Source organism: Brachionichthys hirsutus, chromosome 12, assembly GCF_040956055.1.
Source record: "Brachionichthys hirsutus isolate HB-005 chromosome 12, CSIRO-AGI_Bhir_v1, whole genome shotgun sequence".
NCBI lineage: Eukaryota > Metazoa > Chordata > Actinopteri > Lophiiformes > Brachionichthyidae > Brachionichthys > Brachionichthys hirsutus.
The window spans coordinates 3,532,478-3,560,110 of record NC_090908.1 but is presented as its reverse complement, the minus strand read 5'-3'; the positions used below and the strand labels follow the sequence as shown (position 1 = coordinate 3,560,110).

Below are 27,633 nucleotides of genomic sequence, written 5' to 3'. Positions count from 1 at the left end.
GACGCACACACTCATGACCTCGGATTCTCAGTGAGAGGGACTTCCCTGGGTCGGACTAAACAAACAGAAGGATGCCGGTTTCATTCCGAGTCCGTTTATTCAATCCGTCACACAGGAACGCTGCACTGGTCAAAGGGTGCACATATAACTCGGGCCCCAATAAGAGTAAAAGCACAGACACAAAGGGAAAACTAGCAGGATGAGGCCCGGGTAGCGGAGCATCAGTGTGGCTTCAGACATCAGAGCATCGTGGGGATTATCAGCACAGAAATCTGGACGTTAATGTGCAGTTAAAAAAGCCCGAGTTTGACTTTGTCTTCTTTGCAACCTTTCAGGATGCCACTCTGCAGCAGCTTCATCAAGTCCAGTTTGACCTGGAATAGAGATTAGTGCATTATTTAGAACCAAACTGTGACACTCGCCAGACAATTATTAAATACAAACTTAAAGAAATTATTTTTAAAGAAATGTAAAGAAAAACAGAAGGCAAACTGAAACATAAAAGTATTCAAATGTCCCACTTCACTGCAAAGTTTAACAGTTTATTTTGACATTCACCCACTGCTGGTCTCCAACTGATGCCGTAACCCTTTCCTTATGCAAACGTGCATTATTGAATTGAGAGGTGAGCTCAGAAAAAAACGGACTCATGATTCACATGATTGGTTCTGCACAGCGAGCATTCGAGTGCAGCAAGCTTGACCTGAGGATGTCTTTAATCATCCTTAAAAATATTAAGTATGTGATTAAAAACCATGAAGCTGAAACAAGAAAATTCTTCTCAAACCCAGCAGGGGGCACTAGCTCACCTCAGGAATGTCCACCATCCTCCGAAGCTTCTGGTCCCTCCAGTTCCAGTCCAGAACCACATATTTCAACGGCCGCAAGTTGAGACCCTCTGGAAAAAAAAATCATGACTTTCAAATAAAAGCCTCACGTACTGTAAAATGAAAGAATATAAATGCTCCAGCCCACCTTTCTCCACAAGAGCACTGATCCTGCCAGGAGTTCCCACTCCTATGTGGGCGACGCCCTTCTGCAGCAGCTTCACCTGCTCCTCCATCTGCACAGGGAAGATGTTCATTGACAAAACCTGGCAATGTGCACACACATCGCAATGTGAATCCTAACCATCAATCCTATTACCTTGATGTGCTTTGCAAAGAGTTTCATTACTTTGGCTGCACCCTTGAAGGTCGTCAGCTGCCTGGGGATATCGAACAAAAAAAAAAAGCACTCGCACACAAAAATAAAGCTTCAAACACGAGAGCCGGAACAAAAGCCAGCGCCGTTTCTCTTACTTGATAAGCTCAATGGTTCGCAGAGCGGAGCCGCAGACGAGGAGCAGAACGACGGAACTCTTTTCTGTGTGCTGCTTTTGAACCTTGGCCCATTTGGGACAAACTAGGAATAAGAGGAGAAACGGGGGGGATGAAGATGTGTTCAAAAGCAACGAACTGGGAGAAAACGTTGGGTCAGCATGCAGTTCACCTTGTTTCAGATAGGAGGAGAGGGTGTGTGTCATGTCATTACTGGACAGGAAGCAGGAGTCTGGTAGAATGCAGGAGGAGATGATGAACCCATCAGCGGATTAGGAATAAACCTGTGACTTATGGGCGCGGGGGGGTCATGTATCCGGACTCACCCTCCAATCTGAGCTCCTCCTGCTCAATCACAGACAGCCTGTCTGAGAAGTATTGGGCCACCAGGTTCTGAAAGTCCGCCGGACAGCCAGGCTTGGGCTCCGAAGACGACAAGACATCTGTAATCGTCTTCTTCTTCTGGTCAACAAAATGCAGTCGTGTGAATATTCAGGCTTGCTGTACCTCTCATGACCAGCGGGTGTCACCGCACTCACCTTCCTCTTTTTCTTCGGTTTAGTTGCCTTGTCGTTCTCGGCCTCCTCCTGAGGAAGAACACGCTGAGAACACCGAACACAAACTGTTAGAGACAATTCTATACAATCACAAGTACTTACGTGGGATGTATTGATACTAATGTTTAATACGAACACGAGCCAATCGATAAATATTGTATTCGTTAATCACTTTATGAAACACACAGATGCCATTTTTTCCGACCGACAGTCCAAACATCAAAAGCTATTTTGATTAAAACCAGAAAACGTCAGTAAATCATTGAAATGGACAGGCTGGGAGGCTTTTATTTTCTGCTCGGGATGATTCAAATAATAATTAAAAGGGCCGTCATGAAGCAAACACAACATTTTGGTGAGCGTCTCATCGATGGATGTTCTTACTGGTGACACTCAGCATTACAGGAAGACTTTGTGGCGTCACTTTGATGCATGTCCTGATCTATTTCATCTAACAGAACAACATCCTTGTAGCTTTATCAGAGCCGCAGGAAACAGCTTTCACATCTTGTTTAATTGAACACCCCCCCCCCCCGAAGGCCGCAACATTAAATTACCTGCTCACTCTTGCTCTTCTTTCTGGCCTTGAGTGTTTTCTCTGTTACAGCTTTCCTCTTTGTCTGTGTGTTCGCTTTTTCTGTTGGCTGCTTCGCTTGAGTCTCCTCTCCTTCAGATGGATCTGGGGGGGGGGGGGGGGAGGTGGAATTATCCTCATGAGTTGATAACACATTTCAGATTAGCCATAATCAGTCTTCCGAAGCATCGTGCAGCCTCAGACCTCAGAGTCTGCTCCTACAGTGTGACAGTGTGAACCACAGAACCGATGTGTGCGTGACCTCGCCGCCTGAGGCAGGTCGGAGTCAGGTGTGTGCGTGGCCTCGCCGCCTGAGGCAGGTAGGAGTCAGGTGTGGGAGTGGCCGGCCGCTGATGTCGGTCCACACAGAAAGAAAACACACAGACATTCCCTGAGATAACAAGAACGCAGCAGGGCTCAATCCTCGCAGCTCTGCATAACTCCACTCCGGCTTTGAGGTCACGCTCAGACCACAGCAGAGAAGCGAGACGACTCAAGAGGCCGACGACAAAGAGAACTTGACGGAACATCTAGTTTCATGACAGAGTGCTTTCAGAAAGCACATTCAGAAAGGACTCTGTCATGAAACTAGATGTTCCGTCAAGTTCTCTTTTTTGTTCAGTAGACTTTCAGTTTTTTTTAAACACAGAGGCTGACATTTCTGTTTCATTTATTAAAGCACGGTGCATATTTGCGAGTTAATTATTGCACAAATCATTCCAAATCAGCCCCTCCTCCCCGGCTCACATGCTGACAGAGAGCATTAATGCAGAGCGAGCAGGCGGCTCTTTATCCTGTCCTGCTTCGCCCTGCTAACTGTTACTGCCACGAACATCCACAAACACCGAAACACAGCGGGGACGTAACACAAACACAGGCCGAGAGCAGGTATCGCCACTGGGCTTGTTTGGGCGAGCCTGCGGAGTATCAGCTTAACAGTTATCACCAGCATCTACGCAGCTGAAGTTAGAACGGTGGCTTCTGATGAGAACGGCAGCTCATCTTATCTCGCATAACGTCAGGCAGAAATCTCAAACGCGATGTAACGCGCTCCCTCGCTCCTCTCCGGCGTCAGTCAGACCGTCTGTGCAATAATGCCATCGCTGGCAGGGGGGAAATGAAAATAGACACTTTCAATAGCTTAGCACGTACGCTAGCGCTTCCTGGCCACGTCTGCAGTGCACCTCGTGTTGTAGCCACCAGTATCAGCCCCTGTGTTGCTTGGGGTCGCCTATAGAACCTGGACCTCAGTGGCCCGTTGGTAACGGACACACCAGTAAAGTCATAGAATCCTGCTGACCGTTGTCTTTGCACTAACAGAGAAACACCGACATTTATTTGGTCAGCAGTCACACCATGAGCACAGTAACTTCTGCGTGTGCCCTAAAACGTAAGCGTGCTAAACAACCTAAAAGTAAGGATGAGGCATCCGGTGAGCCCGATTACTGGGCTCCAGTTAAAGAATGTAATAATCCAGAGGCACAAGAGGGATTTCAAACGACATTAAAAGCTCATTTTATTGATTCGGATCAAAGACGGGTCAGCGGCACCGTCACTTACAAAGTAGGACGAAGCAAGCATTGACGTGTACCAGAGCTAAAAGCTGCCGTCGGTTCAAAAGGACATGAAACCAAGAACGCGAGCGACACGCTGCTCAGACCTCGTTTCCACTTCACCAGTTTGCTCAACTGATAAATAAAAAAAATGTCTCTGATGGAATCGGAGGGTTTAGAAACAGCCCGAACCTCGAATGTCGGCCTAGTTTAAAATGACAGTAAAGGCTTTGTGATTCTGTACAGGCGGTCTGAAGGACCACCCCCCCCACCACCAATGGACCAGAGCAACCTTTCCCTCCCTCCCTCCATCCATCCCTCCCTCCATCCATCCCTCCCTCCCTCCCCCCTCTGCCTGCACTCAACCCATCCTCACATCATGCCGGAGGAAAGCGAGGACACACCGGAGCCGAAGACGCGGAACCAGAACGCGAGGACAAGACTCCTTTCAAAAGGTGAGGTTATCACACAGTGATGTCAGAGAGGCGTAGATGCTCATCAAAGCAGGCTGCAGCTCATGTGAGCTTCTTCCCCGTTGGTGTTTTATCAGTAGGACCTAGCTCTGTGTTTCTGTGTTCACCAATGAGGAACGAGGAAGTCACCTGAAACCGTTTTCACTTCACAGATCAGCTGTGTCAAGGCTGATCTGTGACCCTTCTAAATGGGACTCGACCCCATTAAGAAGGCGAGGAAACCTTTGAATGAGAAGGTGTGTCCAGAGAGAGAGAGAGAGAGAGAGAACGTGAAACAGATCGACACCACAAGACCAGACGTTACGAGGAGTGAAATATGCTAACGGTTCCCTGCGAACATTTTCTTCTGAAATAACTGAAGAGGACTTCAGGAATTAGATTCCTGTTAAAGAGTCAGACGACTGAAGGAAGCGTCAAAGCTAATTATCTACAGCTAGCAGCACTAAAGCAACAATCAGGAACTAAACCTTCCTTCATGGAGGTCATAATGTTCCGTTGAGTTATATTGAGAAGTGTCTCTAATACACAACGTAGCCTGATATATAATCCGCCTGGGCTTCATATTAGAAACATCTCTCAGTATGATGCAGCATAATTTAACAGGAGCGGAAATTATAGCCTCCAAAATGACCATAAAGTTGAATTAACACCTTGCTAAAATGGGAACAAGCCAAAACCGAGCTTTAGGACTGTTCCGGGGGGGGGGGGGGGTAGTGTTTGATACAACATGTTCAGTGGATCATCAACAGCAATGAGGATGTTGCTTCTAATAAAACAAATACTGCTAATTCATTTTTAGAATGACAGTTTCCTGTGTTGTGAGGCAAATGAACAAAAATTCCATTAACTCTGCTTATAATGGAGAAGCAAACATGAGAATCTGGCCAGATTAAAACTATTTTCTGCAATTTGTCATCCCCTTCCAGTGATGCATGAAATCACTGGAAGGTGCATTCAGTGCAGTCGGTACTCTCGATGCGTGGGAAAGATAATATTATGCACCTCATAATACTTTGCAATATCCTGTAATTTTGCATTCACAGATTGATGCAAAATGAGATACCTCTGGCAATGTAAAAATCAATGCGCTCCATTTGAAGCTCAATATGAAGGACTAACGGGGATTTTAGTCATTCTTAGTGCTACTAAGCAAAGAAAAGAACCCGGCATACATTGCATTAGCTGAGAATAGCTATGTGACAGAGGTTGATTCGGTGCATGCCAGACGCACGGCCATCTCTGTAAGGAGTGTTTCTACAGCGAGTTGTTTCAGCATCTTTGATGAATTTGCATCAGCTTCCTCGTGAAGACGCAAAGCAGCGTGGCGCTTCCTCTGACACAATATTAATCATCTTCCAAACTAGTTTAGAACCTGATTATACAAAAGATAATCTGTGAGAAAAAATACAATTATTCTTGTGAATATTTTAGGTGACCGTGATCCAATTCGACTGCAAAAAGTCTGTTAGGGATGGAAAAAGTCCTTTAGCCCCCCCCCCAGTAACTCCAGATGGCGGCGTCTGGAGGAGGGAGAGGGTATGCTTTCAGACACACACAGGTCAATGATCTTAAGGATCAAATAACTAACGATCAATGAATGTCAGCAGCTCTGCAGCTCAGGACTCGGATCCAGGGAAATGGGGCTGGGCGGTCATCTTTAATTTGTGATCAATAAAAGGTGACTGGCTTTAATGGCTGCTGACTGGACGTAATGGGGATCAATCGACTGATTCCAGGAAACACTAGATTGCTACACTTGCAGACAAAGGGCACTCCTTTTAAGTTATTGGTTGCTAAGGGCGATGTGCTCACTCATGTATCCTGGCGCCGTTCCTGCAGAACTGCTTAAAACTAAATCTGCAGAGACCTCGGGAGAGGTCTTCATTAGCATCACTTCACTCCATCAGTGTGATCAAAGACAACGTTTCGGCCCGTTAAGAGGATGACAAACCAATTAGGCTTAAATCTACTACAAGTAAGATGTGCTTCTTGTGTACTTCTATAAAAGCAGTGGTATTTTTCTGCAAAAATCTATTTGATGCTTGGTTATACAATCAATACCTCATCTCAAGACGTGGATTATTTTTACCTGATTATAGTGGGGGTGGGTGGGTGGGTGCGTGTAGCAGTTATTGGTTTTGGAAGCCTGAAGCTTCCTCTCTAAAGCCACAATTTGAGCATGTTATTGTTAAATCAATGGGGACTTAAGGCTGAACAAGGAGTCTACGGAGCAGAACGAAATACCGGTCTGATTACAAATACGTTGGCTTTCAACACTTGGCCTGCAAACCAATTCACATCATCGCTCCTATATTTCAGATTAGTCTTCTAGCACTTGTTTCTAACCGGGTTGCTGTGGCGCTAATCCAGAAACCTTTTGATGGCTTCATCTTTCACAAACTCATTTAAGGGGGGGGGGGGGATAAAGCAATACAAAGTTTTTCTAAAAGATTGTTCAGACATTGAACCTTTTTAAATTAAACAAATCTTAATTTGAGGTATGACAGTTAGCGGGATTAAACTACTCTCACTGAAGGAAATTGGTCTGATTTAATGTTAACTCAATCTTTCCCAAACTATTGATATAATCTGATCTGCTGCTTCGGTTGGTGCTCATGTTCAAACCAGATTATCTGATAGTTTGTTTACAGATTTTATAATTCTGATCTGTTTGCAGATAATTGGAGCATTTTCTTATTTTAGCATACTACTGTTGACAGATATCAAACTAAATCCCGCATCCAGTTCTCAAAAAGATGGACTGCCCAGGCTCCCAAATAATTTCCTCAGTTGCACTCCCTTGCTTTCAGAGAACACAGATTGCTATGGCAACGGATTCTGTCATCTAGTTCACGTTCACTAAGCTGCTTGATTAGAGCTCACATGAGATCAGATGCATTCACGTCCCCCTCCGATGTTTGAAATTGAAGAGAACGATCCGTGGAGATTCTTGTCATGCTGATGGCAGCAGATTTAAAAATCGGTTTGAACTTTAAAACTCCTGCATCCGGAGCACAGCATTAGAGTGTGACCTAAAGGAGTGGGGTCGATTCCTACAACCATGAGATGAGTAGATGTAACACTAAATCAAGTTCGCCGCAGGAACACAGCCCCACTCCTACAGTCCTGCTCTCCCTCCGTGCATTTTATTTCCAGACCTTCCCTTCATTATGTTCATTCCTCTCTTACTCTCCAAAACACTCACAGATATTTGCAGTACTGATCCCATCCTTTGTCTCATTGACCAATATGAGCCTCTGAGTCAGTTTGTGTGGAATGTACCACCTGTTATCAGAGTGAGATGGGGGGGGGGGGGGTCCAAATGCACATCAGGAATACGAGGAGAAAAAAAAACACTCAAATGACTTGAGGAATTCTTGCTCAACAAACAAAAGTTCTAAGGAAAGAAGCTAACATCATAACAAAACAATGTAGGCCACATTTAATTACATCACTGGCCGCAAAATGCTTGTTCTTTTCCACAGCTTGCTTGCTGTAAATATGGTTACGATTTCATTTACAGGCAGGGGAAGAAAAAAGAAAACGTTTCTGGATCTGCTGCTTTATCGGAATCTCCTCCAAATGTTAATGGGTTCTTGCCTTTCACATGCCCAACCATCCGTTCCAGGTCTCCTGAAAATCCATCCATGCAGTCTTTCAAACAGAAAGACAAGGAAAACAACAGCAGCAAAGACACGACTACCTTGGAAGAGCGCGAGAGAGAAAACTGTACAGTACTGCTCGCGTGCTTAGGATTGGAGAAAATAATACCCAATAATTAAACGTTTTGGGTGACGATCAATAATAAAAAATATATTTTCTTTCAATAAGCAGCAGTGACTTATGTCTGGCTTCACAGACATATTGTAATATATGGCACTAAAATGAGCTCTTCCAGAATGAAAATGTTCAAGCATAAATAATTCCACAGCAATCTCAATCACGCAAAATAAAATAAAAATAAAATAATCTGTTTGTCATCAACCCTAAACCAACATCCAATAGTCCTGAAAGTGCTGAGCACTTAAAGCAGCCCAAACAGCAGGAACAGCGCCGCATCTGGGCCTTAAAACGTATCAATGGCAGTAAAAAGGGAAAGGGAGCCATGCTGGAACATTTAGCACCTTCTGTCAGGCACTTTAAACGAAGCACACAAATAACAAAAGGGAATTAAGTTTAAGGCAGGGGAAAAAAAACAACAACTTGGAGAGTGTACCTTTCCATTCTTTTTACTGACGGTGCTAAACAAATTCCTTTAATTCCAATGTTACATACCCAAAGGTGAAAGTTCTTAGTTTTTGTTAGTGCTATCTTTTTTACCTTTGGGGGAATTGTCTGAAAGACATTCACGACTGCAAAGAAGTTCTAGAAGCAGTAGTTTTTACATACTTTTTCTGGTAACAGCGGTTAAGGGTGTTTTAAAACTGTACAAGAATTAAAGCATTGTGGTAAAACATAAGTTGCGTTGTCATAGAGACACACGGGTCCTACTTTTCGCTTCCTGATACCACCAGCCAATCAAGTTGCAACATCTTCTCTTTGTGCGGTTGAGTCCATTGTTGTGATGGTCCATTAGTCTGGAGAATGGTATTTCAGGAAGTTGCGTTAAAACAACAAGGATGACCGTTTCCTTAACTATCTTTAAGGTAAACTCCCAGTGTGAAGCACTAGAGCCTAAACACACTGAGAATGATCCAGAACAGCCTGGAAAACGATATTTTTTGGCTGTGTAATACTTATCGCTGGCTCTGTCTGGCTCGTGAACGATGTCATTTTCTCCATTACAACACTCTTAACACTCTCGTGCCAAAACATACATCAGTCATGTAGAATGCAGAACACAGAGTGCAGTGCCAAATGTTAAGCTGCAGACTATAGGACTCTATAGCAAAGATTGAACTGGCCGCCCAGGACAAGGGGGATACAAAAAGGATACGAGCTGCTTTTGGGAACAAATAACACAAGCAGTGGGGGCTCAGATTAAATTACCTGGGGAGGAAAGAAGACGTTCTACTGCTCGGTATGTTGAGCATATGTTGAGCATATCGCTGAAGAGGTGGCTATAATTAGGTTTTCCGCTACCGGTATATCGCGGGATTCTGTGCTATTTATAAATGTTAACATTTCCATTATTTTATTGATAAAAATAAGCATTTTAGTCTATTCATTGTCTCTATTCATTCATTTTCTTCCACTTTTCCGCTTTGTGGGTCACAGGCTTGCCTATCCCAGCTTGCTATGAGCGAGAGGCGGGGTACACCCCAGATGCATCGCCAGTGCATCGCGGCGCCACACAAACTAACTTTTTGAGTTATTTCTAACAGACAAACAGACACAACAACGCCGGTGATTACATAACCCCCCATAAGTTTTGTTAAGTAAAGTAAAATATACACTACTGTTACTGTATTAAAATACAAAAAGCATTTGTAGGTGTGTGGGAAAGGGAACTACAGTAGTACATTTCCTGCTAAGACACCACCTACTGGTGGAAACCAGCTTCAACTGGGAGGAAGTCCAGTGAGCAAGATTATTTTTGGAAAGCATAATGGTTTATTCTCTGGACAGCCAGTGCCTTTTGAGTCGACATGCAGGAAGGCTGCAGACTTGCTCCCCCCTGGCTAGTGTTCATTTAAGCAAAGGCAGCCAAGCCACGTGCACGACTGCCAACCTGCCAGTCCTCAGTGGGGCAACCCTGGCAACAATTAGCACACTTTAACTTTAGAGGTATTTTCACACGCCTGCCATCATGTGGGAGTGTGCGCGCGCGTGTGCTCGTTTGCATACCGTGAGCAAACTAAAGAACACACTTTGAGTGGTATCCAGTGTGCGGCTGTGAGTGGGAAACACCGTGACTGATTAGACACAAAGGCACAGGAGAACGCGTCTTAGTTTGACTGTTCGCATTAATAACATTAGATGAGCAAAGAAAATAAATATATAGCATTCCAATGAAAACAGGCTCCAGGCCACTGCAGCAAATATGAGCCAAAGATCACTAACTAGCAACAGAACCGCTGCATGTTGCCATCTTGGAAAAAAACAAAAAACCTTGGGCTAAAGCTTTTCAAGCCGATAAATGCTCTCTTACAGCAAAACCTCAACCATTTTTATTTATTTATTTAACTATGGGCTGAGTTCTAATCCAAAACCCCACTGAAACAGACATTTAGAACATCTCAATGACTTACCGGTAATCTTTCTCACGTGGATTCTTTTGATTAATATTGTCACGAGAAAAAAGAAAAAAGCTTTACGTTTAAGTCGTGCGGCTCCACCCTGTTAAACTAACTGCGTCTGTCATCTGCTGAAACGGAGCAAACGAAGAAGCCTCAATGACAGGCTTATTGTTAAAAAGAACGTTGTGCCCATCATCTAGGCAAGTCTTCAATGAACGCTGAACAAGTGTCCTAGCTTTAATAGTTCAGCGTATTTACAACGCAGACCCGGTCAGAGTGTAGAAATGTTTCTTATAATAATACCAGTAATCATAAAAAAAAAAAAAAACTTTAATCACAATGATGGCGACTTGGAGAAATGTTTCCCAGCCCTGACTGCGCATATAAACTTAGTAAAGTCTTGACATTTTCAAAGTGATCTAATGAAAAAAACCATCATAATTTCCTGTTGTTGGAAACGGGACGGCAGGCACAGTTGAGAGATTCATCCATCTTCCTGATTGATATTCGGGGGGGTATGGAGTGGGAATAGGGAGTTCGAGATGTTCACTCTTTCCACACAAAGGCCCAGAGAAATACTTCTATGCAGGCAGCTATTAAGGGCATCCTAAGCCTGGGAAAAATATTCAGTATAGGGAACATGCCTTGGGCTCCACTTTGCATCAGCTTAAAGTGCTTGCTTTCCGTTTTGTGCTTTCTGACTCAGTTCATCGTCTCTTCTCTTTTCATCATTATTTAGAGAAAGTTAAGGCTGCTTTCAGGTCTTGGTGACAACAATCAGATGCTCTCTCTTTGTGCGTTTGTGTTAAAGACAGTACAACTGTGGAAAAATACAGAGGGGGTGAAGAGCGACTCACTGCTGTTCTGTTCAACAGCACACACACACACAAAAAGCGCTACCAGTAAAAAGGCCTGAAGAGTCCTTAATCACAGTCTTAAGATGACTGCAGAGATGAAAAACAGACTTCTAGATATATTTTATAATTCAAGTGCTTTTTAACATTTCAGAGATGCAAAATATAGGCCTTTAGTCTCTTACAATAAAACACTTTGATGAACAACTAGGGAACAACAGGCGTTCCTGGTCGCTGTGACAGCTTGGACCAGAGAGGCAAAGCAGAAGAACTGAATCCCATCATCTTTCTGTAATATAAACATTCCCGTTTACCATAAGATTAGCTTCAATAACCTGTTGAAATACACACACTGTAGCACGTCTCACTCATTTGGCCTGCAATACAGAGGCTTCCATCTGCCAAGCTGACGGACTGGTGTCAGCGTGCTCAGAGAAAGGATTTATTTTACAGGAAGGAATATGTACAACCAGCATACAAGCCATTCTGTATAAAGAAAGCATAATTCACAATGAATAACTCCCTGTTATTCATGTCACATCATTGTCAGTTTAGTGGCAGGAAATGGGCTACTAGTGTTAGCAATCTGCAGGTTTTCCATCTATGAAAAAAATATATTTCATGATTTACAACAACTTGAGATTAGGTGCTGCTCGCAGCGAGACAGGCAAGGGAGCAAGACGCGACACATCATGCACTGTGCACTCAATGACTTATACACCACGTAGGTGATTAGACACGATAGCTGCGCATCCTCCCTTACACACAATTAGTTTGGTACAAATGCTTCACTGTGCTGATCCAGCATTTTTAAATGCAAAATCAAAATTTTCCAAGGAATCAACTAAACCAAAATCTCTGCACAATTCCATCAGAATCGGTGTCTCGGAACAGGTCCTAGTTTGGAACAGTTTATCGATGCCCTATCCTGCTTGTGACGCCAAGACACAATATAAGACCTCATTTAACCTCCTGTATAACACTCCCCATGCCCTTTTGTTCCCATGCTTAACTGCCACATCCAGTAATTTCTTATTCTGTTGTTAACCCAAGGTCGATTTCAAGCCATGCACCCCACTTGGTAAAACTGGCAGACGTGCTTCTTTAGATCATCTTCCAAGAAAGCAAACTCCAATCCACCCTATCCAGCTGCCAACCTCCCCTAATGGGAGCCAACATGCGGATCAAGAAAAAGGAGAGGGAGGGCAGACACAAAGGAGGAGACCTGTCCCGTGATGACTTGTTGTTTCTGCTCAGTATTCTGGAAGGAGAGCTCCAGGTACAATTTTGCTCACATCATGTGTACACATTCATTTTTATATTGGATCCAGGTCAAGTCAGATCCTATGATGTACTGTGACTGTGATAAACTATCATAAGGTACTGAGGTTCAAAGCAGCACGCCGCTGCAATGTTTGTCACACTAGGCCAGAGATGAAGTAATCGCCGTGCTGAAATCAGAGAAGACAGATTCGACACTGCTGGGTGCCAAATACGGGTTCAGAAGACCAGAAGAAGTGCTTCGTGCACTGCATAGAGACTCTCTCTGGGACCAGCAACATGACCTGGAGAATGTGCACGGTGATCCACTTGCTGAGGTACCAAAAGCCAGTGTGAGAAACCGCACACCACATGGAGCTGATAACGAAATGCAACTACGTGAAAGCATTACTGTCTGACTTTGGAGGGGTCGCTTGAGCTAGATTTATTCTCAAGTTCCATAAACCGAAGAATAAATAAAAAATATAATCGGTATGCTGTTTTCATTTAATTCAATCAGCCCCAAGAAAATATTTTAATTCTGAATTCTCATAACAATAAAAATAAATTAAGGTGGCTATGCACCTCTGTGGTTCAATGAGAGAAATCAATCCACCAGAAAGTACTACAATACCCAAGCATGTTATGTAGGCTTATTCCTCACTATTGTCAAACCTTTTGCAGGTTAAAGAACACCAATTCCTTGTGTTGTTTTCTTCACATCATCTCAGCTCAACCACATGGTGGAGGCCCAGAAGCGCTCACTGGAACAGATCCAGGAGCAGCTCCTGCAGGAGTCCCAGTCGCACAACGGTGCTCTACACAGACTAGAGCAACAGGAGAGGAGCCACCAGGCCTTTATCCATCAAAGCAACTGTCTTACCACTCTACTGGAGCAGGACAGAGAGAGGTTCGTGTACCAAACATTCATATAACTACACTTTGCATTAAATTGGTGTTCTGTGCTGGAGCTACTTGTTGAAACATCGTCTTAAGACGAGGATTTACAGTTATCGTAAAAAAGGCCAAGGGATTTAAATATACTGGAACACGCCAAATCAGAGCTCTGTGATGTATACGCTTAGATCCCTTCAGTCTTTGTTGGCCTGCAATGCTCTTCATGGCTGAGTAAAAGAGCAAAGGCGCTGTTGGCTGCCATATTCCTACCACCCCAGTATGTGTGACCTCAAGATTGTACATAAAAGTTGCTCCACTCAGACACAGTCCATTACATCTTGAAAACGGTTAGACCTTGTGGACAGTCTGGCTCGGTTCATTCTCCCTTAAGCACATAAACATGCACTCACATGTAATTACATGTACAAATCGGCATGTATAAACTGGCATCATGTTGCCCGATTCCACAGTCCCAACTGGATGGATAAAGTCTTAAAGTAAATGGGTTCAGGCTTTTCTGGTCCACCCGCCACACCCCCAAACTGGCACAAATCAGACCACAACACCACATAAGATTTTTTTATTATTATTACAGAGAGTGTATGAAACTGTAATAAGGGCACAAGAACTGAAACAAAGACATTTGTTTGTGTCTGAGGGTACAGATACACCCGCTAACGGAAAAACTCAGCTTGTGCTGATCAACGATACTCTACATCATCTGAATATGAGTAATCTGACGTCTAAATAGCCCAAACTCAGATATGTGGAAAAATAAGTACCAAAAAAAAAAAAAAAAGTATTATGAGATGCATGTCTTTAAGACTTGCCCAGTGGTGTTTCAGGGGATGCAGACAGATTGGGTCCTGTTACATACTACTGGACAAGGAAACCCTACATGCCGCAGTTGGCAGGGGTATAAACAAACTAACTTCATTATTTATGGATGAATTATAGGGGAAAAAGTTATTCCTTAGTCATTTTATGGCGGACACTCAGGAACCCCCTCAAGGGCGTCCCCTGACCACATGATGAAATTCAGCCTGCTGACGGGCAGAGTATTTCCCTTCTCAAATAGATGTAGCCTGTGGTTCTAACTCTGTCCAACATGAGGACAGAGACTGGTTCTCCGCTGGCCCATGACAGGCTGGGTCGTTGGTCTCTGGTTGTACCATCCACTCTGTAATCTAGCTGCGAAAAAACTTGGCTGGCACTGGGCTCGTAGATTTTTGAGGAGGCTAGTTGTCTGCATTTGTGTGCCAAAGTAAAAACACACTACTAATCCACCACAGGCTTACGTACAATTAAAGATCAGAGTCAACCCAGTAGAGCAAAATTAACTTCTCTAGAATTTTGTCCGTTCCATTGAATTGTGGAAACCCCAAATGTACAAACATGAAATCCTTGCAGCTCTTCTTGGGTTAACGATGATTAATGCATATGTCGTATGTGGTCGAGTGTGAACCCTGAGTGGCCTGAAATCCTCAGATTGCTTAAGCATAGATCATTTTATGTCTCTTCTAGCCTTTCTTTCTGGATTCCTTCTCAGAAGAAGGATCTAAAATATCACATCAAATGAAGTGTGCATGATAAAACTGTGATGATTCAATGTTAGCGTGGACATTTTTTATCCTTTCTCATCAATCTTTTGGTGACCTTTTATCAAGGCTTGAAATAATTAGATTATAAAAGCATTAGCTGATCATCAGGACAGACACTTTGCCTGGCTGGGTGCCATGTGCTGAACAGATGAGTAGTTTCAGCTGGGAACTACAGTAATACCTAAACATAGGAGTATAATTCGTTCCTGGACCGAGCTTGTACCCCAAATCTCTTTGGAAGGCGTTGTGTTCTTGATAGCATCCTTCTGTGTGAGGATTGTACAGATCGTCGATGGACTCCGCTCGTGCTGGCGGCTGTGGCTCAGTTGGTAGAGTGGGTCGTCCAGTGATCAGAAGGTCGGTGGTTCGAATCCCAGCTCTGACTGTCTGCATGTCGAAGTGTCCTTGGGCAAGACGCTGAACCCCAAATTGCTCCCAGTGGGTCTGGCAGCACCTTGCATGGCAGCAGTCGCCCACTGGTGTGTGAATGTGTGTGTGAATGGGTGAATGTGAGGCCTCATGTAAAGCGCTTTGAGCACCGCGAAGCGGTGGAAAAAGCGCTATATAAGTGCAGTCCATTTACCATTTACCAAAAAACTTACGGACACCACGGTCATGTTAATCGATGATTTAATGCTTCATCTCCATCGTCATCATCATGCATCTATTCTTCTCACTGCCATCCTTACCAATTATAAAGAATATTCACAGATACAGCCAAAATCACGGAACCGAGTGAAGCGCGCTCGGAGCGATCGGCCACCTAACATCAGTATCTGGAGGCGTGCTCGTGTCTCAAGTTTATACTCGCATCTCAAAGCAAAACTGTGCTCGCATGTCGGTTCGTATCTCGGAATGCTGGTATGCCAAAGCGCTCGTATCTCGAGGTATTAATGTATGTGGTAAATTCTACCGACAGGATCGTTATATGTCAGTATGATCACAATGTGGACACCTGATGCTCCCACCATAAGCCATCACAGAATGTATGTGTCCTACGGTCTGTCAGTGGGCCATTCAGAAACATCTCAGTGGTTCGACACAACATTCACACTTTTCAACTTAACCATGTTGTTCCTCCCCAATTCATGGGGGCTGCAGCTCATCCCAGCAGACGGTGCGTGAGGCAGGGTCCCACCCTGTGATTGGCATACCGTTTCATTTTGCCCACCGCCCCCCCCCCCCCCCCCCCCCCCCCCAAGTTATTTTTAAAGCAGAAGTGCAGCAGAGATGAGTCTCAGTGTGAACATTAGCTGCAAGCCGACTTGCTCGACTGACAGATTATTTTCTCAACAGACTCTACACGCAACATTCGACATCCAGCAGCTGAAAGACAATCTTGTGGCACAGATGTTGCACCCCCCCGCCCGAGGAAGTTGCCTTCATGCCAGCGCAGCTTTAGAAAAGGCAGCTTAGCCAGCCTTCATTCACCTTCTCTCACGACAGGTAGCGCTGTAGTGGCGGCTGAGCCAGACCAATGTAGCTCACCTTCGCCAAACGACTCCCTGCAAAGCCTTTTGTTTGTTTACACTGAACAAGACAACAAACAAAATGACGCACCTCTGGAAGCAACAGAGAAGGTGACATTCAACAAATCACTATGTCCTACATGTGAATTGGAGTAGCTCCCAGACGTTGTACCGACTCCCCAATTTTGTACGAACCTCTGAGTTGGAACAAAATAGACCTCACACCTTCGTGGGGTTTATGCAGAATGTCAGCCCCACCTTGAAAAGGCTGTAAAAATAAGGCTAGAATCCCACAAGCTGTCAGAGCCAGGTGTCGCTTTAAGAATGATCACTTTAGTCATTTCCATAATTTCAGTAAAGGGACAATAAATGAAGATCAGGACAAACTACATGTTCAGCTCCTTTTTTTTCTTTAAGCTTCTTCTATTTGCATTCAACATGCTCCAATATGGCGCTCAGTCCAACTGGAGGATTTGTCAAAGGCAGCTGCTTAAAATGTTTTTTTTTTTTCTTAATTTCACCCCTGGATGAAAATAAGCGAAATGTCAACAGAGTACTTGCTCCTCTAACATAAATGATTGAGGGTTTTCTTGGAAAAGTCTTTGAGGGAATGGATCATGCTTGTAATTGAGGACAGACGATGCAATGCCAACCCCTCCTCTAAGAGAAACAAGAACTCTGAACTCTGGTTTGGGAGTTGGTCTCCGAATAGGAATGGCAAAGAATGCAGAATAATTATCTCGACCGTTCCACAGAAAGAAAGAAAAAAGTTTCATCTTACTGAGGCAATATTGTGTTTAGAGCCGCAATTAAAAAAAGGGACATGGGCCTTCGTAGAGGCAAGGGCTCTGCAAAGTGCCCTTCTCTAGTAGTACGAAATGAAAAAGAGCAGTCACACCCGATAGAGCGATGCAATAAAAGATGAGAATCTTTATGTTACAAATGGTTCAAAAGTGTTCTATATAGAGCTGCTGGAGCTGGCAGACACTTGCAATAACCATTGTGACATTGTTTAATATGAGGAAATCTACAAGAATTGCTACACAGATGCTCGGCACGCGGGCTGCCACGGTAACTACATTCATTACTGCACTAATTGTAGTCGTGTGTGCCTCCACTGAGTAAGGTTCATTACCTTCATCGCCATTGCTTTGTGTTTCTTTGCTGGTGAAAGCTACAGGAGTGCATATGATGTGTTATTGGAAAGCTGAACGCAGTCATTGTTGTTTTGTCGTTTCCATTAACTGCCTTCCATCCTGAGTTCAAGGTGAAAGCAAAACTTCTCAGTTGCTGGTCTCCTCAGATTGACAAGTCGGGTGGAAAACAGCCCATTAAACAGACCTACGGGAGATTTTTTTTTGTTTGTTCAAATTATTTCTAGGCTTGTGAAAACTACAGTCAAGACTAAATTAATTATTTAAACGCATGCTATACAGACTTAAAGGTCATAGAGAATACAGCTGATGGTAGACTTCAGTTACATGAACAGACATGGTTAATGTAGCCTCATAGGTAGCACGGGTAGCACGCTTAGATTAGTGTCTATATCGGTAGAAGGATGCTGAGGATGGAACTGCCGGGGAACAAGGCTAGAGGACGACCCAGGAGAAGATACATGGACGTAGCGAGGGAGGACATGAGAGTGGCTGGTGTTGGGGAGGACGATGCAAAGGACAGGGTGAAGTGGAGAAAGTTTGCTGTTGCAACCACTCATGGGATGAGCCCAAACTACAGTAGTAGTAGTAGTAACAGACATCGTTATTTCCACACGGTAAACAAACCGTACACTGACAATATGGGTACATTTTGGGCTCCAGCCCAATGAAAAGGCGGAGACGGTGAACCTGAACAAGGCACTATGCTCCGTTTGAGTAGGAAGTAGATGATCTACAATACTAGGAAATTCATCTCATTATAGATCACAGCTTAAAATGATTCATCGTGCCCCAGGCTTTAGATAAGACCTAACCCAAACCCATCTCCTCCGTGATAAAGCAACTTGAGTCCTGCTCCTAAGCTTCTCGCCTTGCTTCCCTTCCACCTGGTCTCCTGGACACACATCAAGCTTTCTCCTCATCACCATGTCCACCAGCTCTCCAGCTTTTCCTGTCATCGTCCCAACGTTCAAAGTCCCTAGTCTCAGTCCGAAACTCTTCTTTCCCTCTTCTTCATCTCTGTCTTCGACACAGTGCTTTTCTAGTTCAACACTGTTATTTTATAGGCATTTATAGTATTATAAATGTGCAATTAATTGTGATTAATCACAACCTATTTTCTATTACAAAGAAATGCAACTTTCGCCTTCTTTTTTTTATTAATTAACAACACTATAATCGATTTAACTGGAACAGCTTAACTGTTTGGAGGTAAGACAAATCCATACCACCACAACCCTCATCTGCTCTGCTGCACAAACCTTCACTGCTTTTTTGGAAATACGACCATCGGCATGGATATTCATGCCTCCTGTAATAAAGTTTGAAAACATAAATGTCTAAGTTTAAGTGCATCTTTAAGGCTGTAAATTCTTGTTCGATGACAACATGACACAAGGAAAATAGTTCTCCTTTAATTGGAAACTTGACAGAAATACCACCAAATGTATATTTCCAAAGCGACAGCTGGAATCAAGAGCCATCATGCTACTTATTACTCCTGAAAGGGAACGTGCATCACATACTGGAGCTATATGTTTGTTTTATCCTTCAGAACTAGGAGCATTATCATCGAGACATCTAGCAAGGTAAAATGTGATTCATATTCCATTATGATGTTGTCACATATTGTGACAGTTGAGACTAGCAGTGACAATAATGAGTTATAATATATCATCCCTGCCTGCTCTACTGAGCGTGGGGATTTGACTTGAATAATAGCGTAAGACAACACAGGGATGCTGAAGGAAGTGATGATGACAAGATCAAGGAAAAACACTGCAATTATGCCTGAATGAAATCAGGTAAGAGGCAGAATAAAATTATCGAAAAAGAAAGATGCAGCAGAGGTGGAGAGGAGAAAGAGAGCGAGAAGAGAGGGGAGAAGAGGGACGAACATATGGATGCAATTGAGGGCCGATGAGCTGATGATGTCATCTCACAGTTGGGTTATCAGGCCCCAGGCAAAGCAGCTACAATTCACAAAACATGCCTGTCTCCTAAAAACATATGGCAACAAAACACACAACATCCATCCATCCACTTCCTTCACCGCTTTTATCCATAACCGGGGCGCGGGGCCGCGCTGGAGCCCATCAACAAATAACAAATTATGCTAGCTTCTCAGCAAAGCAAAGTTCGCTGCAGCACTTTTGTTTCATTGTTAAGCCTTTTCAGCTTTAGATTCCGCTTTCTTCATGCAGGCATATAAAGCACAGCTACACAATGACCTCATCTATTGAGGGCTGAACTCCAATCATAACACAGTCACACAAACTCGCGCACACATGAGCATGGACTCGCCCACACACCCGCCCACACACACACACACACACACAGTAGACCCTGCACAGTCCCATATAAGGACTTGCGGATGAGGTAATGGGCGGCACTGACGGCGAGCAAGCCTCAGTGTGCAAAGCACTTCTCATAATGTTTGGTTTTCCGGATGGAACACGCACATTACTGGGATCTCCGGGAAAGGAAGAAATGACAGCACGGAGGCATTTTAGTCTCTGAGGATTTTACAGGCGAGAGAGTAGCAGCACAGCACAGGTAGGAACAGTCAAAAGACGGCCTATAGATGTTATTTACCGTTTGAAATATCTGTCGCTTCTAACCTTACTTTTTAGACTTAAGATGATCCCAATACATTTCTTCACTGGCAGACAATTTCAAATTATTGATGTTGTGCATAAAACGTTGCTCTGAAACTTTCACAATGAAAATCTGTGCCATTTAATTGCACCCGTCAAACTTGGTATGAATGTCACAACTTGTGACATTCATTTTTCAGAAGAGCTGTTAATTTCATCTGGAACACCATGTCTTTGTTAATTAATTCCACCTCACATACACGAAAACATCATGGACAGTGACATGCATGTTAATAATGAAAATACAAAAGTTGTAAATGTGGTGTTATCATTTGATGTTTTTAATGAAATAAAGCACACTGTCATATTTTGAATTTCACATTAACCACCTTAAAATATGTTAGACCAACAAAATCCTCCATGTGCTAACAAATGAAAAGGAAATAGCTTGGGAACATTTTCAACATGGTCACATCATTAAGCCATTCATCCACACATTCTGAAAAAACTAAAGTCAAGTCAGAGAGACCACTTTGAAGAATTATGGCACTTGCAATAACATATGATATAATGTACTAAACCTTTTGTATATTATTATGCATTTGGAGAAATATGAGCAATAACTTATGAAATCAGGACAAATGTGCTCCTCTTTCAGCAGGATATGTAGTAGCATTCAATGTGCACATAAGGAGGGTAATTGTGCCTCGTGTTGAGGGTACTCAAGGGTAGAGCAACTTCTTAATTAACTAATACTTCCTGACAAGGGACCATCTGCTATAATAGGCAATGTCCTAAACAAATCACGCTCCCTGGAGAGAGGGGAAAACAACATGGAAACCATGGATACAGCTACATGTTTTTGGATTTAATGCTACACACACATGGAAACAAATTAGACATATGCAAACATTTTACATTTGGTATTTTGCATCCAGTCCTACTATTCTCTTCGATATTGGACTTCTGTTCTCTCTGTAATGAAAGGAATACTTCAGTTCAAAACTCCCTCAGAGGATAAAAGGAGCCGTTGGGTACCGGTACCGAATTCTAGATACCAGGACTGCTCCACATGTGAAATGTTATCTTTTCCCATGTAGAACTCATTTCAATTGATGTTTTCCATTCTGCTTCATTAAATAATGCATATTTAGGTGCCTTCATAGCACAAAACAATGTACAGTAATAGTAATGATGTGATGTTTTTACAGACTCAAGCTCCTCAGTGTTAAAGAGAGAGAATACCAAGAGATAAAGGAGAAGAAACATGAAAAAGAAGTATCAACTCTAAAGGACGAGCTGACAAAGCTGAACTCTTTTGCACAGCTAGTTGTAAAGGAGCAAAATTTACTGAGCGAGCTGCTGGACGAACAGAGACATCGTATGAAAGAACTGACCGCCTTCACCGACCAAATTAAGCAGGACATCAGTGCAGCTCACCCCAGTGCAGAAAAGGAGGAGCTCACATACCTGCATCTTGACGTGGGGCACCACAAAGTTTCCATCTTCAACCAAAACAAGAACTCCATGACTGCCCCAAGCCTGCTATCAGAGGTTGAGGTGCTGAGGAGACAGGTTGTGGAAATGGAGGGAAAAGATGAGGAATTGCTACGGATGTGGGACCAGTGTAGAGACCTGGAGCACAGACTAGCACATAGCACCAGGCAATGTCATAGTTTAAGGGCTGAGGTAGATAAGATCAATCGGAGAATTAGTGATTTGGACAAGATAGAACAAGCTTTGGGCAAGAGCAAGCAGGACTGTAGTATTCTGAAGGGAAGCTTTGAGCAAGAGAGAGAAGTTAACAAAACTCTGTCTAGTGAGCTTGACACTTTGAAAGTTAGAGTGAGAGAGCTTGAGGCAAGCGAAAGCCAACTTGAACAGAGTGAAGCAGTGATTAGACAAAGCCTGGCCAAGCTCAGGTCATTGACTGCAGTTTTGGTGGAGGACAGAAAGACTATGGCCGAGCGGCTTCAACAGGCAGAAGAGAAACTCAACAGAAAGGAGGAAAAAATAAATGAGCAGAGCTATTTGGCAAAAATGACAGAAAGACTGAGAGAAGACAGGCAGCAAACACTGAGGTCGAAGGCAAATTTAGCAGAACGGATTAAGGGGATAGCAAAGGAAAAAGAAGAACTTCAAGACAGATTGCAAAAAGAGGAGGAAAGGAATAGAGAGCTACATAGCAAAATAACCACAATGAAAAAAAGATTACAGGTTTTGGAAAACCAAGAAGAAAAAGAGGGCAAACTCACAAACACTTCTACTCCAAGCAACCCCAACCATCGCTGGCAAACAGAGGACAACAAAGTCAAAGAACTGACCAAGGAGTTGGATAGGCTGCAAAAGAGACTACAAGACAAAGGTGTGGTAGAGATAGAACTAATGAAAGTAGAAGAGGATCTCAAGTCCCTGGAAAAGAGGTTCGAGGATGAACAGAAGAGGTCCAAGGCTCTAACAGAGGAACTAGAAATGGCAAAGCGGGAGCTTTCCAGGTATGACCAGGCAGAGAAGCAGGAAGTCAACCAGGAACACCTTCTCCTTTGCCATCTTCAGAAAGAACAGGTCAAGTCCAGACTGTTAAGCAGAGAGATAGATACCTTGAAGGAAAAGCTACAGAAGTTGATGGGAACTGAGGAATCTATCAGCAGGGTTCAAACCGATCACTCAACATTGCAGAGGAAATTGGCCCATCAGGAAGCCAGGAATAGAGAACTGGCAAGGGAGATGAAAGAACTGAATTGTGAGCTACACAGCTATAAACAAACCCCAAATCATACAACTGGTGTAACAGGACAACGCTTTTCAGACCATCACCAAAGCTCCAAACAGGTTCAGACTGAGAAGGGTTGTCTGCTTGCTGACAATAGTGAGCGCAGTGTGAAACTAGATGACGAATATCAGCACAATGCAGTAGTCAAAAACAGAATAGTCTCTCCTGTAAACAATCTTAACTGCTTGAACAATGCAAATAACAACATGAGCCAATACAGCAGGCATTCAACCAACGGCATGGATATGCACCAAACAGTTAACGGAGAGGTGATGATGCTAACACACACATCAGGGCAGCCTTTGCATATCAAAGTAACTCCACACCATATGCTCAACACAGCCACGCTTGAGATTAGCAGCGCCACTGGAGATGCCGCTACATCCTACACCAGTGCAGCCGCCATTCCAGCAAGCGGAGCTTCACCTAAACAGAGAATTACCATCATCCAGAATTCAGCATTATCGACAGTCAATAAAACCCCTCCTTCAAGCCCTGACCGTACCATTTCCCCACTTAATGGAACACTCTCTCGTGTGTTCAGTCCAAATTCATCACGCTCTGGGACGCCTGATGACAACAACCCCTCCATTCAGACTGGAACAGTCAGGACCTGCTCCCCAGAGCCAACAGAGTTTGCAAATCAGACCATCTTCTGCAAGTCTTTGGAGCATCAGAATGTTTGGCAAAATCAGAAGTTCAACAACACAGAAACAAGCCCCAGCATCATCACCACAGAGGATAGCAAGATCCATATACATGTCGGAAGCCCATATATCCAGTCTCTGAATGGAATGACCCAAAGCATCCCACAGCCTGCAGGGGCATACTACCTCCGACATGAGCAAAGAACTCAAGTCCTAGGCAATAGTTGTCATGTAAAAGGTATTGGCAAGATTACAAGTAGCATTACTATATCACCTGATGCCTCTTCAGTTTCACATTCCTCAAATATTACAGTGAGCGGACTCTGTGATTAGGATCAGATGAAAATATTCAAAATGAAGACTATGATGTTGTCAGTAACATTCCTCGACTGCACAACTCAAAACACTACACTTCTCATGAGCACCTGGCTTGTTGTACAGTATTTTGAAACAATCAACAAATAAATCATTTTATGGTATTTGTCCCAAAAGGGTATTTGTAAAGCACCCTCAATGCAGTTAGTCTGTCCCAACCATTATGAAGGTGAAACAAGTGTGTTTAGTGCCTGTAGTAAAAATTAAATCACATCTAACTGCAAACAAATATGATGATAACATGTTTCATACATATATTAATTTACGATACAATGTGTTTCTTTCTTTTCAATAAAAATGTTATGTTTTTTATTTCTTTTCTTTTATTCCTTTTTTGGGATGGGGGGATAAACAGATTCATGTGTTTACTGAATTAGAATTGTGAATAGAACCATCCATGCATTTGTCAGTGTAACATGTTTCAAATGGGCATAATTACATTAAAACATTGCCTTGGCTTTTTCCTCATTCACTATAAAAACTTTATTAGTAACCTTTTTACACTCAAAAGGTGAACCAACTGTAGTATTGGCGTACGAATGCTGTTCAATTCCATTCGAGCATACATATATCGGCCCTGTAAAATAATCCCAATGCAATTAAAGGAGTTTCTTGAAGCAACATCATCACTTCGTACAGCTGTCAGAAACATCTGAATATATTTTACCAAATGTATGAACATTTCCTGTTTTCTGTGTGACCAGTGTTGGTCAGTGGTAAGTACTGTATCACCAAAATGGTTTTCCCATACAAACACTCAATTGTCTTTTAGACAGATTTATTGGGATATATGTTTCCATTGCTCAAGCTGCTCTGCGAGGCATGCAGAGGAAAAAAATGACCTATTTTGAATATTTAAAAAGCATGTTGTCACATGGGTTTACATCACTGAATGTTTAATGTACCGGTATTCTCCCTCTCTCTCTCTCAACGACAGAATATATTTGTAGTTTAGTAGCTGTCCAGCTACTATAATTTGTAATGGAATTATATTAATTTACTTGTATCCGGATAATTTATGTGGTTTCAGTTCTTTCTAATAATCAATAAAAGAATGACAACCCTTTCTAAAGCATTGCTTAAATTTGTTAACCTTGTTTTTAAAAGCGCCCCAATTATTAACTTGACAAAAAGCGCTGCTTAGGAGAGCTCCTTCTTTTACATACACTGGATACCGTAAAATGTTAATCACAGTAACCATGGCTGCAAGTAAACACAAAAAGCATCAGAATTGCAATCTTAACATAACAAAATATTTGGTCACATAGCGGCTTTGATTCCATCTGTTTAATTTATTTAAGTTGGGATGAGTTATGTCTTAAAACTAGCCTCCTGTGGCAGGAGAGGCTGCTATTGGACTTCCACTACTTCACTGGTCGTCACGGCGGCAACCATTTAATGAGACTATTGTGTGTCAGGAGTCTCATGAGAGTGTTAGTCAGTTGTGTGAGTATTAAGCCACAAGACACAACACCATAAGTCACAGTGCTACTCACGAGTCCCCTGTTCATTCTTAATCCCATGTTTCTGTGTTTGCTGCACAGCCTTTTATCTCAAACGTCTCTGTGCTACATTCGACAAAGAATAAAAAGTCATTCAGAGCAGAGCAGCCAAACAACAAAAACAAAAAGCCCTTTAAAACAGAACCCCCACTGTTCCGCTATAAAGAAGGTCTTTTTTTATATCTAGAACTAACAGTATCGTACAGCATGTCCCACCCTGCCGGCTCATGTTGAAATGGATCTTTGACTACCTCGACTGTGGGTCTTAACAGTGGCCCTGCTAAAAACCTGCAACGGTGCAGTAAAATGCAAGCATGCTGCAACACCATAGCTGGTACATGGGAGACCTTCTATTGACTAGGATGTGTGATTTATTTTAATCACTGTTCCCTCCCATATAAACACGCACAGATACTGAGATACGCGAGTACCGGTAATGATTGTGAATGTGTTTGCGTGCGCAAATGAGACGAAGAAGGACTGGGATTTATGAGATGTACACATGTATGCCTGACCTAAAAACGCTTCACTTTGATGCCTCCTACAACATTCTTTTTTCTTCTAAGCAACGCATAACGCACGGCTGCCCTTATCAATCAGGTCATTATCCGTGACTGCCCTCTATTGGTCATCAGGGTGCATGAAAGCTATGCTAGGAAGCGGCTAGCTGAGGGTGTCTACTCTACACTGATAATACGTGAGGACGGGACAAGCAGAAGGAACGTGGACAGATATGTGTTGAAGATACCTAAACGTCAAGATGAAAGGAAGGCAGCGTGACAATTTCAGGTGAACCTAAACGCACCACACGCGCTGTCTCTGCGCCCGCACGCACGCACACACACGTGTTCACACGCTTTCTGTTTGCAACACTACCTTCCCCTGACTAAACAAGGTCAGGCTCAAGGGCTATAGAAACGAAATGGTACTATCATCCCCTGGTCGTTATGGCAACTGGCGGTGCTGTTCACAGAATGGAGCCAAAGCAACCCGCGCACCATTGCTGGCTCGCTAACTTTAGCTTAGCTTGAGCAACTGCGTAAGTTACAAGCTAACGCCAAGAGTTGCCGAAACATCCCGGACTGCAACTCTCGCGAACTTTAAGAGTTAAGCATACTGGAGTTGAACAGGACGTTACCTGAATTAGCGCCGTGCGCCCACCACTCGTCTCCCAAATCGTCCCCCATGTTCCTCGCCTATCCGAAATCTACCGCTGGGAGAACACGCTGTGGTGTGTTCAAAGACAGCATGTAAAAAAGAAATATAAACAAATGGACAAAAGCGAATAAAAGGAAGAAACTCGCCGCGTCATCATTTAACCTCAGGCTATGCTCGATGTGGTGTTGTCACAAAATAAATACTATTCGTTGTTTTTATGATATGTTGAAGGAGTGCATTTATTTATGCATTTATTTGGCTTCTGCTCTCCATTGAACGCTTCTCCTGAACTGTCACGTGATCGCAAAGACGACGTGTTCGTGAGGAAGATGAATTCAAAAGATACGTGCGGAACTAATTATTTTATTTGAAAGGGACGCCATGAGCAGTTGCATATTACAGATCATTATGTGGCTCCATAATATTTTCGATTGAATTGGACTGGATTTATAGGGTAGAAATTCATAAGCATGATAAGTGGAGAATAACACAAAGTGCAACACTTATTTCCAATAAGAACCAGTAAGACATATGTCTTATGTCTTATTGTGGACATTTTTTTGTTTGTATTTTTGCTTATTTGTGTGTTTCTGATTAATTTTGATAGTAATTCATCTTCAGGCAAGAAGACCGCATCCGTCTTGTCTTCAGGACGATTACAATCGTCTTCAGTGGATGTAACCATGGTTTT

The 27,633-nt window shown here is 43.1% G+C and overlaps 2 protein-coding genes across 2 annotated transcripts; one reads left to right on the top strand and one right to left on the bottom strand.

The window, feature by feature from the left end:
* Positions 1 to 91: 91 nt before the first annotated feature.
* Positions 92 to 26,990, bottom strand: cmss1 (cms1 ribosomal small subunit homolog). Its single transcript, XM_068746657.1, has 10 exons — positions 26,923 to 26,990; positions 2,434 to 2,555; positions 1,859 to 1,921; positions 1,646 to 1,781; positions 1,492 to 1,551; positions 1,302 to 1,404; positions 1,147 to 1,207; positions 976 to 1,063; positions 810 to 898; positions 92 to 374 (listed from the first exon to the last, which is right to left on the bottom strand). The coding sequence occupies exons 1-10, from the start codon at positions 26,969 to 26,971 to the stop codon at positions 291 to 293; spliced, it is 855 nt and encodes a 284-aa protein (XP_068602758.1). The 5' UTR covers positions 26,972 to 26,990; the 3' UTR covers positions 92 to 290.
* LOC137902342 (filamin A-interacting protein 1-like) lies at positions 12,667 to 25,299 on the top strand. The gene is made up of 4 exons (XM_068746427.1): positions 12,667 to 12,788; positions 12,937 to 13,107; positions 13,501 to 13,679; positions 21,699 to 25,299. The coding sequence occupies exons 1-4, from the start codon at positions 12,675 to 12,677 to the stop codon at positions 24,238 to 24,240; spliced, it is 3,006 nt and encodes a 1,001-aa protein (XP_068602528.1). The 5' UTR covers positions 12,667 to 12,674; the 3' UTR covers positions 24,241 to 25,299.
* Positions 26,991 to 27,633: the final 643 nt, after the last annotated feature.